Genomic DNA, 15695 nt, shown 5'->3' with positions numbered 1-15695 from the left:
TAAATTGAAGACAAATAACTGTATAAACCTCACGGGATTGTCGGGAGGATTAAATGAATTACTCCATGTAAAGCATTTGGAAGTGTGCTTGATAATCCATAAGTGTTCTGCCATTATTATTTCGCAAGTGTGTTAAATCAAGAAATTAGAAAAGCTATAAAAGTCTTGTCATTCTTAGTAACTTGCTTTAACCACCTGGGCTCAAACTAGCTATATTGACTAACATTTCTCTTTGTGGTGTGATCTACTCGATAATTTAGGAGACTTCTTCATGTGATTTTTCTCCACATGTTTGTAATCAGGTGTAGAGGCAGGATGGAGGACCTCATAGGTGGCAGGACTCCTTCACATGGGTGATGGTTTGTTATCCAGCACACAAACTTCCTCCTTGTTTTGAGAACAGAGCTGAAAGCTGGGTATACATTTTTTCATCTCTCTGGTGGCTTTTCAGTGCACTGCAAAATTAGCCCACTTTATTAAATTTGAAGCATCGTAAGCATCCTCTTTCCAGATGTCTATTAGAATTTTTTTAAAGGGAAATTCTGTGAATTTCCCTTTCTTTTTTTGAACACCTGTGGGAACTTCATTGAGGCCTAAGAGGTTAAGAAATGTCCAGACATAAGCTCATTCAGTTTGGATGTGGCATTCTTGGAATCACAGTATTTTGATATTAGTTAAAATAATTTTAGTTATGCAAGTGAATTATCTTTATTCTTGCAAGAGAATGAGTTGAATAAAATAGAAACTGGGTTAGCTTATTTGAATAAGAAGTTATATGTATGTATGTATATGTGTGTGTGTTTGTATTTATGTTCAATTCTTACCTCATTATCAGAATTCCATGTAATCATTAATGAATAATCAATCTAATCAGAAGTAACATCTGTAAGTATCTTCAGTGTGTTTGGAATCATGTAAGGATTTTATAAAGGCTAGCTCATTTAATCTTCAAAATTAGGAAAATCATGGAATCCAACAGGATCCTGAGAGCAGCGGTCATTGATGGTGGATATTTGAGAGAAGAGCCACTTGTAATTCTTTTTTGACTCTAAAAGAGTGTCTGGTACATAACGGATGCTCAATAAATGTTTGTTGAATGAACTATAAATCTATGAATGAATGAATTATATGATTCTAAAGAATACATTAGAATGAAAAATATGACTAACATTTAACCAAGGTAAAGCACTGTATGTATGACCCTAGACACGTCAATTTACCATCTGGGACTTCAATTTATTCATTTGCAAATCAAAGGTCAGATCTCATCAGCTCTTCAGTCTTAAAAATTCACCATGGAATTTACACCATCATTTACTGTCAGTCATTATTCTCTGTGCAGAAATACCTTTCACATTTCCATTAGCTGGTCAACAACAACTCCTGACATATTTTTCACTTCATTTTTCCTTTTGACTTTGTGATTTGAAAGTAAGATTTAAAAACGAATAACACAAGAAACAGGCACATATTAGACTCAATCCCAAAGGACAGTCAACTGTAACCACTGCATGAGAATAGAAATATGGCAGTTGGTATCCAAAATTTCTCTATTCTTTTAAATGGCACCTTCTCTCTCTTCATTTCTAATTGTTTTTAAATTTTCCTTAATTTGACCTAGTTTCATAGTTATGTGAAAATGCTTTGCTCCTAGAGCCTACTGTCATCTACTTGAAAAATAACATAGGTTGGACATATTCTTCAGTTTCTACTGGCCCATTTATAATAATTTGTCTACATTTCATATTTTTTTATTTTCCTAAAAATTGCCAGGGTTAACAATTAAATTAAGCCACAAACTCCCTAGTGAATGAAAGGTAAGACTAATGATTAGTGCTTGACTTAGGGGATAATAAAGGCTAACAGGAGCAAGTTTTAGCTGGTATTGATGGCAAGTGTCAAATTAATGGACTAGACAGAATGATTTCACTGACTCTCTGAAATGGTATTTTCCTTTCGTAGTTCAGAGTATCACACGCGCACACGCACACCCACACACACACACACAGACAGACACACACACATAGATATAGTTCTAAAAATAAAGCTATGTCTAGTCCTTCTTGACTTGCCCCTCCAGAAATAAAGAACCTAGGGTCTGAACTCCAAAGTACATGACAGTCTGCTTATGTAAGCAGACTGCTTGGTACAAGAAGTACTAAAAATTGCTCAACCAGTTCAGTAGTCATCTACAATTAAGCAACACCCAGGGAACAGAAGTCTTATTCTTATAAGTGGATGCTGCCCTATTTGAGTAATCCCTTTCCTTCATATAATCACACCTGAGACTGAATTTCGTGTGCTTGACTCTCCCTACCCTCTTGTAGGAAGAAGGTTACCTAAGGAGAACTACATTAACTCTTTCATCTTAATAAGGATTCGAAAGAAGTTTTAGCTCAAAATCTTTTTCAAAGTATTCATTACCAGAAAACTCTTTAATAAAAGATCCCCAAACCTAAGCTGACTCATTACAAGCAAATGTTGGATGTCCCGGATTCCAGTAAAATAGAACAAAGTAGGTAGTCCCTAGAGAATGTTGTGACAAAGTATGTTCTAAAAATAACCAGTCTCCATCTATGGTCTTATGAAATTCTTTCAAGTCTTGGTCCAGATGTCTCTAAACCTCAGCTCAGAAGCTAATTGTGTCCCTTTCACTACAATCAGTAACTACACATATTTAACCAGTTTTGGTCCAACATCTGATTTTATTAACTTAGCTAAGGCTTCACCCAGCTGAAGCCAGAGGTGGTGCTTGACTAATATGCCCTCCGCCCCAATTCAAGCACTTGGGGCTCAACTGCACATAAGTTTTGTGTCATCTGGAATTAAATCTCTTTGGTAGCAAAAAGCAATGAATTATTGATACAATAAGTGGATTCGAAAAGTACTATGATTCAAATGATAACAAATACAAAAGATATCTAATGTTTCCTATCTTTCTTATTTCAAATCCATCTTCTGTACTGCTTAACTCCGGACCAGACACCTTTCCTCTTTATACTCAAAAGAGGTAGAATTATTTTGAAGAGTGCAAGATTCACAATCCAAAGAAATTTATCTAAACTCACATAACAAATTAATGAGACTCATGACAATGGATTCTGATTATTGAGACATAACTGGCCCAAACTGCATAGATTATGGGAACATGGAGTTTGCTCCTTCCTAGCTACATTCCAAATACGTGTGACAGGAAAATGCTACTACAAAGGTGGGTGGCCATCCCCTTTCCTGATGACCCTCACAAAGCTTGTGTGTCCTCTGATTGTGGTGAAAAGGATACAGTTAGCTTCCGGACTCAGGTTTGGAGACTTCTAGACCAGACTGAAAAAATTTCATGAAAAGACCATGGATAGAGATTGATTATTTTTAGGACCCCTGATGACAAAGCACAGAGAATCGAAGGAGTGATCAATCTAACCATTAAGTCCTCAAAGTCTGTTGATATCCCAGTTCACCTCAGGGCTTGGTTCGTGACTCCCACATTTTTACCTTCACCCCCACATCTCTTCTATAAGACGTTGTCCTCTAGGTGATCCACAGGCATCTTAACTTGGCAAAACTTGTTTCTCAAGTTGGGGACTGATTATTTCAGTACATGGGTTTTCAGTTCTACCCAACAACGTGAAATAGGTAATTCAAATTGTCTTTGAAGTTAAATCTTGATAAAAACACAATAAGGGTTTGAGAAAGGTCCCCCTCAGTTACTATGTAGGGGAAAGCTTCTCCTGAATTTTACAGTGCTCAGACTAATACTGTCAACTATTGGAATAATAAAACCAGCTTTGAGTAACATCTGCAAAAAGAATACTGAATCACTATGCTGTATACTTGAAACCAATGTAATATTGTAAGTCAACCATACTTTAATTAAAAAAAAAAACTTCCCTTTTTCTGATTTTTGTTCACCACTCCTTCCAGCCTTTGCTTTTCTCACTACGTGGAATACTGGTCTCAATGTCCTTAACTACACAAATTCCTACCTCGCCAGACAAAACCCTTCAGAACATGCTCTGTTGCCTATCATATAGTAGGTGTTCAAGAAACACTGAACATCAAAAACATAAATGGTTTTTGAATGAAGGAGTGGATGAATGAGAAAGAGAATCTGAAGAGTTCTTAAAGGCGCCTGGAAGCAGTTTAAGCTCTTTCGAGGATGGTGGAAAACGTGGCAACATATTTCTCCTGCCAGAGTATAAGGGGTTTTACATAGCATCAGCGGCTCTGAAGAAAAAGGTCAGATGAATCACAGGTGTATTTCAACACACTTAGGGTATTGTAATAGGCTACTTTCCATCTTTCTTAAAGAAAGGTAATGTAATTAACATACTCTGGTATGTGTCTCTCCCCCTGGTCTTGGTGGGTTGAAGGGGGATATAAACTTGAGGCTACAAGGATTTAATTACAGGTTTTTGTTTAAAAGACTTGCTCACTAACTGTCACGGACTTACAATAAGGTAAACATTTATCAAAGTTACAAAGACAAAGAGAGGAAAAAGTAAAAACTAGAAGCAAGATTCTACTAAATAAATTACTAAAATACAGTCATTTTACTAGGAAAAGGCAAAATGAACTGCATTTGGATTATACTCAAAGATAAACTATACTTGAATTCTCTGATTTCTTGGGGTAGTATTATTTTATTTTACTTTTTATTTTATTTTACAGGAAGTTTCTCATTTTGAGAATGCAAAACCAGAAAGAAAGTAAGTCAAATTTACTTTGAAAACTTTATGTTCTCTTAGTTCTACCATGTTGAATGGACTATTTTAGTGGGTTTCCTGTCAAAGTGCTTTTTTAAAAATCGTCATGTACAAATCTAAGTATGCTTTACCCTGCTAACATTTATGTTTATGCTGATGCTTAGGAAACTTGTGTTGTGACATTCCTGTAGACAGGGATGTGAAAATTAAATTTTCAGAAGAAACATGTGTCTAAACTAGGCTCAGATTAAAGTGGAAGCCTACTCGAAAACATGTTTCTATCGGTGAACTATTAATCTTTTGGAGTTCTTCTAATCCAAATAAAAATGTGTTTGCAAAGAGATTTGGGTTATTTAGGTCAGGCTTGGCTTTATATCCAGCACATCAAGCTGCCAGAGGACGTGACACACACATGTTGCATAAGGTAATGGGATTTTTAACTAATAAGCAGGAAATACATAGCAGCCGGAAGTTGGTTTATGGGGAAATTTCCAGATTGGTTGCTGATGATACAGAAGAACAGCTTCCTTGCACTCTGGAATGGTCTGAGACAAAATTGTTAACATGTGAAGTTCTTTCTGGATGTAGTCTTTTTTGACAGCTCTTGCCTCTCCTCCTCCCCCAACTACTTCCTCCCACAAAACACTTTGTGCTTTCATAGTCTTTCCTTCCTTTCCTGCTCAAAGCTTTCTCCCAGTAAGGATATAAAATGCAGCCATAGTAAGTAGATAATTTCATGATTAACAGTTTAGAGCACCTGCCAGGCAAGGGTAGTTGCATTTTAGTCAGTTACCTACTTAAACTACATCAGTGGCATTTTAAGCATGAATGGGAGTAAAGAGGGTTTTTTTTAGCAGGGTTCTTCTCAGTCTTAAAAATCGCCCTACCTATGTAGCTGTTTATTCTATCCATGGATAAGGAACTCACTAATCCCAAATCAAATACTTAAACAAAATTACAGCCATTGGCTGACGATTGATGCTTCTACAGATTAGATGATACCTAAACATGGAGGGGCAGAAGGAATTAGGAATCCTTAATTATTAGGATTAATTAAGGATTAGGAATTAGGAATCTTCAAACATAAGCCAAATCAATTAACACGCTCCTCGGATTCCAACCAGTTAAAGTTGAAGACTTTCTTGAGTTCCTCAATTCTTTTGTCCATCACTCCCCTGAAGGGAATAACCTCTCCTGTCGTTATGCACCTACTTCACTTTATAATATTATAAGTAGCTTTATTGGGAACACCTGTTACTTCCCAAGAGTTGTCCTGAATGAGCATTTTGTGTTAAAAATTAAAACAAACCAAAATAGAATGGTTAAGAAAAAAAGAAACATTATATATGTAAGTTTTTGCTTACAGCCCTGAGCTTAAAAAAAAAGGTGAATAATGGAAAACACTCCAGCTCTAACAAAATTATTTACATGTACACTATGTGTGTGTGTTCACCCAATGTGTAAACTGATTAACATAATCAAGTATCAATTTATAGTCAATCTTATTTCATCTCTACCCATCTGACTCCCCACTCCCACCCCCCTCACTGGGTTTTGTTTAAAGCATATCAATTTCATGTTCCAGAATATCATTAAGAAACAAGAATTGGTTTTTTTAAACATAACCACAACACCACAGCTGTACTAGAACAAAATAAGAAAAATAACCTAATATCACCAAGTATACAGTCAGTATTAAAATGTCTCTGATAGCCTCAAGAGCTTTTTTGACAGTAGCTAGTTTATTTGAATCACGATCCAAAGAAGATCCATGTGATGCATTTTGTTCATGTTTCTTAATTTATAGGTTTTTCTCCCCATTTATTTGCTGAAGAAGCTGGATTATTCGTTCTGAGGAATTTTCCATATTTTTTAATTTTACTGATTGCATCCTTGTGTGTGTGTGTGTGTGTGTGTGTGTGTGTGTGTATGTGTATGTGTGTGTTTGTGTGTGTTTTAAACATGTGTTCTCTCTTCTGTTTCCTGTAAATTTTTAGTTAGATCTCCAGGCTTGATAAGATTCAAGTTTGATTATCTATCTATATATATTTTAAAAGTAGGTCATCAGTGACTGTATATTTCCTGTTGCATTACATTGGAAGCTCATATATCTGGTTGTCTCTATTTTTACAACTGTGAAGTTGCTTTGTGGGTTCAGATGGTATCAGACTGATCCATCCAGCACTAAGTTGCCCATCGGCCTTTCAATTAAAAACTTTAACAGCAACTGGTAATTATTGCCCCGATTTATTGTTTCATTAGGGATTGTACAATAGTTATATTCAATTTGCAATGTTCTTTCTGTATTTATTGAATAGAATTATTTGAAAAAGAACTTTCCCATATGAACTATTTGATTACCTTGAGATGCATTCATGTAGAAATGGCCTACCTTTTTTTTTTTTTTTTTTTGCAGGGGTAGGGGTGGTGAGATTCATGAAAGTTAGTTTCTTCATATTGCACGGAAATTTCCAGGCAATATGTATTAACTGTACTTTACCATCCAGAGTCAGGAAGATTCAGGCCCATATGTAGAACTTAGAATTTATTCCTGCTCTCCAGGACATTGCACACATGTCTAAGTGATCTAATTTCTGTTCACTTAAAATATAAATGATTAAATCTAGACTTAAATATTGGTTTCTTTTTTTTTTCTAGGTCAATCCAGAGATCTATGTCTGAAAGCAAAGTATTTGGTTAGTAATTCATAAGATTACTCATGCAAATGATATGTTCTCTTTCTCTAAGAGTGATTTTCTGCTGCTAATGCCATAAAGCAACAGAAAGTCATGGATGAAAGTCAAATTGATTTGTCTTTGAATTTTATAGAAGAAATTTAAAAAAAAGAAATGTGGTTCCATTCTAATTTTAAATGGCTAAGACAAATAAACCATTGATTTATTCAGAATAATTTCCTTTTATATTAAAAAAATAATTCTTTTTGGCTTATTGGCTGACTATCTTCCAATTTCCCAACTTTAGCTTGGAAGGTCCATGGTCAAGATGATCTCTTAGATATCTTTTCATATCTAGGAATCTAGGAATGAATAAAAAAGAAATAAAAAATGGTTGAATTATGAAAGACTTTCCTCAGCATTTCAAGCATCAGAGCTTTTCTTCAGTTTCTGTGGTTACAGTACCCATAGTAATAATAGGGGCACTTGGCTTGATTTGTATTTTAATTTTAAAGTAAATATCTAATTATTTTTAGAAAGATAATGGAAGATATCTCTCTTTCCTTTACAGAATACAGAAAAATAGAATGTTTTATACTAATTGTAAAACATTTGTAGTGACAAAACAACTGGATTATTCAGTTAATAATTCATTTTTTATGCACTTCATCAAACTTGGGGGTACCCTTTTTCCCCAGCAGCACCTAGAAGTTGGATGCTCAAATCCCCTTTTTCCTTTTTTCAAAACCAGGTTCCTGGATAGGGTATGAAAAGCACACTCAGGCCGAAGTGATGATCATCTGTGGATGCATCTACCAAGGGCATCTGCATTTTAATTGGGTCTGATATTCTTCCAGTGGCAACATCTCCAGGGGCTGAGTCCCATCTCATTAGTCAAGGCCCTGTGGGCAGTAGCTGCTAAATATTTTGAATACTAGCCCTGATTTGAATAGTGCATGATCTGAAATAAAAGGAAGTAGTCACTCTTTTATTTTCCACTTATATATGCCCTTCTCATAGCACATTCATTTTGTGCACATAGGACGCTAGGTGTGTCCATGCTAAAATAATTCTTGATGATCACCTGCCTTCTCTGTAGTCAAATATGAGAGCAAACACTGACTTTAAAAACAGCACAGCAGGGCTTCCCTGGTGGCACAGTGGTTGAGAATCCGCCTGCCGATGCAGGGGACACGGGTTCGAGCCCTGGTCCAGGAAGATCCCATATGCCGCAGAGCAACTAAGCCCGTGTGCTACAACTACTGAAGTCCGGGCGCCTAGAGCCCGTGCTCTGCAACAAGAGAAGCCAGCACACCGCAATGAAGACAAAATACAGCCAAAAATAAATAAATAAATTTAAAAAAAAAAAAAAAAAAAAAACAGCACAGCATGCTGAGTTTGTGTGATGCTTTTGTCGCATTATTTAAAATTTGCTTTATCAGTGGTGTGATACATCATGTGGGATGATTAGTCCTCAGTAAACAGATTAGAATGGATTCCAGTTCTTTATTCTGGTGCAGTTCACTTCTTTACAACATGTCTAGACCCTGCTCCACGTGTTAAAAGGACAAGTCTGGGAAAATCATGGTTCTCGCAGTCAAGGATCTTAAGCGTTTCTTGAAACAACTCAATGTTCTCTCTACACGCTTAACCATTTTGTTAAAAACAGTGGAGAGGGCTTCCCTGGTGGCGCAGTGGTTGAGAGTCCGCCTGCCGATGTAGGGGACACGGGTTCGTGCCCCGTTCCGGGAAGATCCCACAATGCCACGGAGCGGCTGGGCCTGTGAGCCATGGCCGCTGAGCCTGCGCGTCCGGGGCCTGTGCTCCGCAACGGTAGAGGCCACAACAGTGAGAGGCCCGCGTACCGAAAAAAAAAAAAAAGAAAACCCAACAGTGAAGAATGTGGAGGGTGGAGCTACTTTAATTGATGTATAAAAAATAAGTGGTTATTAATTCAAGAAAAATACTCCAAAGAATAATGTAATCAAAAGCTATCAAGAGGTATTTCAGTAGCAACCTTCTACCATCTATGCTTGAATGCTTATGTAGTTTATGGAAATAAATGAGAGCCCACAGAACATCTGGGAGTGTCCATCAGGGACCAGAACTCCCCAGAACCGACCACAATGCTTTCTTTTTTGTACGAACTCATGTACTCTGCATCGGCAGGCGGACTCTCAACCACTACGCCACCAGGGAAGCCCCGCAATGCTTTCTTAACATATTACTTACCAAGTTACAACCGTGTGCTGAACTTGTTTTGATATCAAATTTCTTACACAGATGTTACCGTGAATTCTTCTAACCAGTCTTCTGCTTTGCTTTAGAGGGAAAAACTGTGAATGACACAACTTGGCAGGAACCCAGCAAGCCTGAGAATGATTCCCACATCAGAAGACTCTGTCAGCTAAAAGGTAATTGCTAAATTTAGTTCAGCTGACTTTGCATTTTCCCAGAGCAGTTTAAAGGGCAGGTAAGAAAAATTTACATCTTTCTTCATTAAAATAAGCAGTGCACTGTGGTCTACTTAAAAAGGAAAAACTAATAGAATAGAATGTATATATTCTTAATAGAATATATACGTGTGTGTGTGTGTGTGTGTGTGTGTGTGTGTGTAGATACACACAGACATGCAGAAAGGAAGTAGAATGTAATTAAGTTGCCTGTTGAAGCAAAGAATCAGTTGCAAAAATATTTGAAAGTCTTTAATGTCTAAAAGAATGCAAAAATATATTAACAGTTGTGATTTTTGGGTTTTCCTTAAGAATTTAAGAGAAATAAACTTGACTATTAATGCAAAATTATGTCATTTTATGATTTAAAAAAATCCCAAGAAAAGCAAATTAGCAGTCAGGCATAGGAAAATGTATTAATAATGAAAGACTTCATAATTAAAATTACTTAACTTTGGGAAGGTAATGAATAAAACAGAAAGTCGTAAGAGTTCAGAAAGATGAACAAGAACATAAAAAGTTGATCTGCTTGGTATTCTCCTTCCAATGTTAGTGGAACAAGAAATAATCGCTCATATTAGTTATTGATTATTTAAGAGTTTCTGATTTTTAATTTTAAAAGATTTTTTAATATTTGGGGACAAAGGGAATTATAATGTATTTTTGTAGTCAGGAATTTAATGGTTTGATTATACACTCTGTTCAGATTTTGCCTTTTGAGCTCCATGAAGGAGCTCATAGATTTACAAAGTAATTATTTATGAAAATAATCATTTTCCTTTGAAATATATCAATTTTATCCAAGATTGAATAATGTTTTGGTAAATAGTTTTAACTTAATTTTTAAATATTCACAGGTTTCTCCATTATAAATAAATAAATAGGTGAAACATTTTGGGATTATTTTAGATATTTTCTTTTAATTATAGGAAATCTTTTATTAATATTGTGTTTTGATTGGATTCTGTCTTCACCTCATGAATGCTAGCTGTATTCATTGACACCTCAGTTAATCAAACATTCATCCACCCATCCATTCATTCATCCATCTCTTTAATAAGCACGTGTTAGTTTTAGATTATTGTACATTAATCTGTGAATAAAGAAGGTATAACTATATTACAGATTATTTTTAGTCATAAATTTTGCCATAAAACTCTTCAAGTATTCTATTTTCTTTAACATCCTTTTTGTAAAATGCTGTGGGTTTTGTTTTTGTTTTAAATTTAGCAGTAATAGGTAAGTAATTCTATTATAGCTACACTGACAAAGCAGCAAAAAATCTTGGCCTGAGTTGAAGTGCTTCTGATTAGTGATCTTTTCATTGTCAGAGAACAAAAAAGAAAGCCTTTAAAGAAGACTTTTCAGCTTTGATATTTCTCAGATTTTTAAGCACCCCTGTGTTCAGTCTGTGTATGTGTGTGAGTGTGTGTGTGTGTGTGTGTGTGTGTGTGCATGTGTGCCTAAGAAGTTCAGCTGACATTTCAGCAGTACCAGCTGAGTCACAGGACAGTTCTTAGGGATTAATGCTGTGCTAGAAGGAGTTGATGGCCTGAGACCAAGGCTGTCGGTTCCATTGTAAATTGAAGGGAGAAATTTAGTGGGAGAGGGAGAGCCACAAGCTGTGGACTTGAATTTTATAGGTGTAGTAGTTTCCTTTGGAAGGCTCAGAGTATTTCTAAGCAATCTGTGCCCTACATACCAACCTATAATATTTCTTTCTCAATTTAAACGCTACAATTTAGCTGTTAATTGCATAATTACTCAAGAGTGGTTTACTGGGCTTGAGGATAGGCAGACTGTGAAGTTTACTGAGGTGAAGATAGGTAGGTGCATTGTTGTTATCATCCACAGACCGTGTTTTTATTGAACACTAATGATGAAATTGTAAAGACCATCTTTCAATAAAACGGAAGAAAACATATAGGGAAATGATAGGAGTGACATAAACTCCTAAAGAATCTATTACATACTTCAAGAACAAAAAAAGTCCATTCCTCTCAATTTCAATATCAAAATGGTATTTCCACATGACACAAGTTATATTAACAGCAATTCAGTCCTGAAGAGTATTGAGCCTGATGAAAGAAACTTCCACAGGCTGTATTTAGCCAAGGATTTGTGCCTGGTATTTTAATCCATAAAGATATTCACATACCCCAATAACATGATTATGTTATGTTGCTTAAGACAAATTTTATCACAATAGTTGAGAGCCAGAAGCATTTTTAGTTTATGTAGTCCATTTCCTTCTTCTAAGAATACTTTCATCTAAATCTACATCTGTGATACTGAGACTACATCTGTAAAATACATGTAGCCTACATTGAGTGCTCAGGACTTTACAACTGAAAGATTGGCATAATTTAGGTATCAAGGGATATTAATCTATAATTCGTGTTAATTGTTTTGTTTTTAGCATTCTAAACAGGCAGAATATTCATAATATTCATTTTAGTAAAATTAAAATCGATTTAAAAAATCTTTAAATTTATTTTGGCCTTGGTTTTATGGGGGGGAAAAAAGCCTGAAAAGAATAAACTTTGAAATCTATGAATTGGAATTTACCCAAGATCAAGTTATGATTTAAGTAAAGATATTTTCAAGAACAGGGTTTTCCTTATTTTATACCAGAAAGTACAAAGAATAAAAACAAAGCAAAATTTAAAAAATGGTAAAGACAAAACGCACTTGGAGATTTAGAGATTTTTTTCAAATGGTGTTACTCTGATAGACTATTCCATGAAACAGAAAATATGTGAAAATAATTGACTATGTTTGTAAAGGATATAAGGGGCTGGATACATTCAGGAAACACGGTTAGTGATGGAAGGAAAATTAACTCTACTCATGCTGCTGCAAAATTATTTTTAAAATGAATCCTCTTTACATATGACTTTGATGAGATTCATTATAAAAACCACATTGGTAAAGACTTTAGGACCTTCCAGTTTAACACTGGAGTTACCATTAGTTTGAAATATTCCTTCTTGAATTCTAGTCAGTACCATTATTTGGCCAGCCTTTTCAGAGTAAGCATAAGCATATAAATATTTCAGTTTAACTTCTCGAGATCTTGTTCAGTCTTCTTCTTTACTGGCTTGATACCCTCATTTTCAAGATGGTGAATGTATAGAGTCACAGGTGCATTTACCGTTCTGCTTAATTTTCAGGGGCCACAATTTGATTGAGACATTATTTCCCAAGAGCATGTACTTTAACTCTGTTTAGACTGGACTACATGAGGAAGGACAGAGAGAAGTCTGATCTCACACCAGAATGTCTGCTTGTGATGCGGGAATAAACTTCCTAAGCAAAGGCTGCTTCTTGCCACAGCAGGCCTCTTTTATTTCTAAGGAAGCCTTTCTGAATAGAATGACAAGAGCACTCTGAGTTTTAGTGTTTTATACAAATGAATCTTGGTATCCCTTCAATCCTTTAGGAGAGTTCGTACTAGAATTATAGTTACCTGAGTATGGTCCGAAGTCTAATTTCCATTAGAATCACCTAGAAGCTGATTAGAGATATTGGTTTTTTAATCAAATCCCATTTTTTTTTCTGCATCTGAAGGGCGGGTGGAGTCTGAACGCTTATGCTGGAAGATACATTCTTATGTACACTGTCTTTTGTGACCCGCTGATGTAGTTCATGCATGTACAGATAATCTGTTGCTACAACAAACCACCCCGAAACGTAATGACATAAAGCAAAATGTTATTCGGCTCATGGATTTTGCCAGTCAGAGATTCAGTCAGGGTAGTGCTTCACGACGTCTGAGGCTTCCTCTAGGAAGACTTGAATGACTGAGGAAGACTTAAATGTCTGGTGGCTGGAGTCATCTAGAGGTTTCTTCACTCACGTGTCTGGTACTTGTCTGGGTTAACTTCAGGTTGGGCTCAGCTGGGGCTGTCAACTGGAGAACTAAAATGTGGCCTCTCCATGTAATTTGAGCTTTTCCCAGGCTAAAGCCTGGGTTTCAGGAGGGAAAGACATGAGAGGGAGCTTCACACATCACACAAGGAAGTGTCTTGAGAGTGAGTATCACAAGAGACCCAGGTAGAAGCTGCCAGCCTTCTTCTGACCCAGACTTAGAGGTCACAACACATCACTTCCACTGCATTCTCCTGTGACAAGCAAATCACTATGGCCAGTTCATTTCAGCAGAAGGAGAATTAAACTCCATTTCTTGGTGGAGGAGTGCTAAGGGCACGTTGCAGAAGAACATGTGCTATGGGAGATATTGTTGTGGCTGTCTTTGGAAAATATAACCTGCATATTGCCTAATTCAACTATTGCCTTTGTTGCTGCTTCAGACCAAATTGCTCCTATCTTTATAAATGTTTTTGGCAGGGTAACATTTGGGAGGTTAGAAATAAATGAAATGTATAAGATTACAAAACAAAGAGTTAATCTTCATAAAATGCTATTTTCCTGGTGTCCCTTTCTTCGTCCAAAACCCTCATAAATCTCCCATTTTTTAAGCAGAGGCCACAAATGGGTAGTTTTAGAAATAAAGTTATTTTGAGAAAAAGCTTGTTTAGGCCGTACAGTATTTTAAAAATCAAGAAATTTTACCTTAAACTTCATATATTTATACTCTGTTGAGAAACATGAGGGACATTGCCAATCCTGGGTCCAAAGTCTAAGGTGATTTCTGTTGAGAGAGCTGAGAACAATGGCTGCCCGTTAGCAATGGCGGACGGATCTTCACCTCACCACAGATCTCCCAATGTCTCCTTGACAAAATTCACTTCATTGAGTTAAATTACTTATTTGCCTTCTGTAGATGTTTATATTTGCAGCACTGGTCTCGTGGGTTATGTCCACATTCCTCCACCTGGCACTCAAGGTCCATTGCCATTTGGCCTTACTCACCCACCCAGGCTCACCTCCTCTTGTGCAATATCTAGAACTGCCCTCTGACGTGACCAATCTCAATTTCTACATTTAATTAAACATGTTCCACTTATTCCACACTATAGGCTGGTGTTCACAGCATTGCTGCTGTATCTGTAACTTTTCCTTTTCTTCTGCCTTTCCAAACAATCTCCATTCTTCAAGCTTCCACTGAGGCCCTGCATCTTCTGGGAGTACTCTGGGTCCTGGTGCTCTCTTCCCACCGTAGTGTATGAATCACTCATTCTACTGCCTTGCACTGTTATGTACGTGATATAAATGCATTGTGCACATCCTTCACTCTGTGGCTTCCAGATTCGAGAGTACAGGAGTCTATTTCACTGGTGTTTTCCTGAGCCCAAAAGAGTAATCATAGAGGGAGCTTTCCAAAATTCAGTTTCGAGGGATCAAAAAAAAAAAGAAAAGAGATGAAAAGGAATATAGGAACAGAGGAAAGAATTTTTTTTTTCTAAGTACAGAAAATAAATTTTTTAAAAAAGTGTAAAATCTCTGTTTCTATCATTCTGACTGTGTGATGGCAGATCTTTCTTCAAAGAACCATCACAAAACCAGCTCATTTTAAAATTTCAGCATTTTCTGGAGCCCTGTAGTGTGGTGACTCTGATGTGAAATATTAACTAAGTGGTGTAAATAATTCTGAGACTGAGCTGTGAATTTAATAGATCTTTTAACCATAGCTATAATGGGGATGGGGGGATAAACCTGCTTCTGTTTTTCACTATGCGTGGAAGGTAGGCCTTGCCTCTTCCTTCCTCCCCCTCAGAATACAAGAATGAGGAATAGTGGAAACTTGAAGTAGTAGTAGTGACTGGGGGAGTGAAGGTGAAAGAAAAAGTCATTGGCCTGGAGGCCAGGTGATTTCTGTGGGTCTCAGTATCCTCATCTGTAAACTACGGGGCTTGGAGTAAGTGATCCATGAAGTCCTGTCTTCGCGCACTGTGTATGTC

General features: G+C 36.5%; 1 protein-coding gene across 1 annotated transcript in view; it reads left to right on the top strand.

The window, feature by feature from the left end:
• The first annotated feature begins 3140 nt into the window (after nt 1-3140).
• Nucleotides 3141-15695, top strand: part of LOC116752691 (putative uncharacterized protein ENSP00000383407) — a 31095-nt gene continuing 18540 nt past the window's right edge. The window contains exons 1-4 of the mRNA XM_032629437.1: nt 3141-3302; nt 4669-4706; nt 7362-7399; nt 9706-9792. Of these exons, the coding sequence (XP_032485328.1) occupies nt 3141-3302; nt 4669-4706; nt 7362-7399; nt 9706-9792 (325 nt within the window). The remainder of the gene's footprint in view (nt 3303-4668; nt 4707-7361; nt 7400-9705; nt 9793-15695) is intronic.

The sequence above is a fragment of the Phocoena sinus genome, chromosome 4 (genome assembly GCF_008692025.1).
Source record: "Phocoena sinus isolate mPhoSin1 chromosome 4, mPhoSin1.pri, whole genome shotgun sequence".
Taxonomy (NCBI): Eukaryota; Metazoa; Chordata; class Mammalia; order Artiodactyla; family Phocoenidae; genus Phocoena; species Phocoena sinus.
Note: the sequence above shows the minus strand (reverse complement) of the source record. Positions and strands in the feature narration are given on the sequence as shown.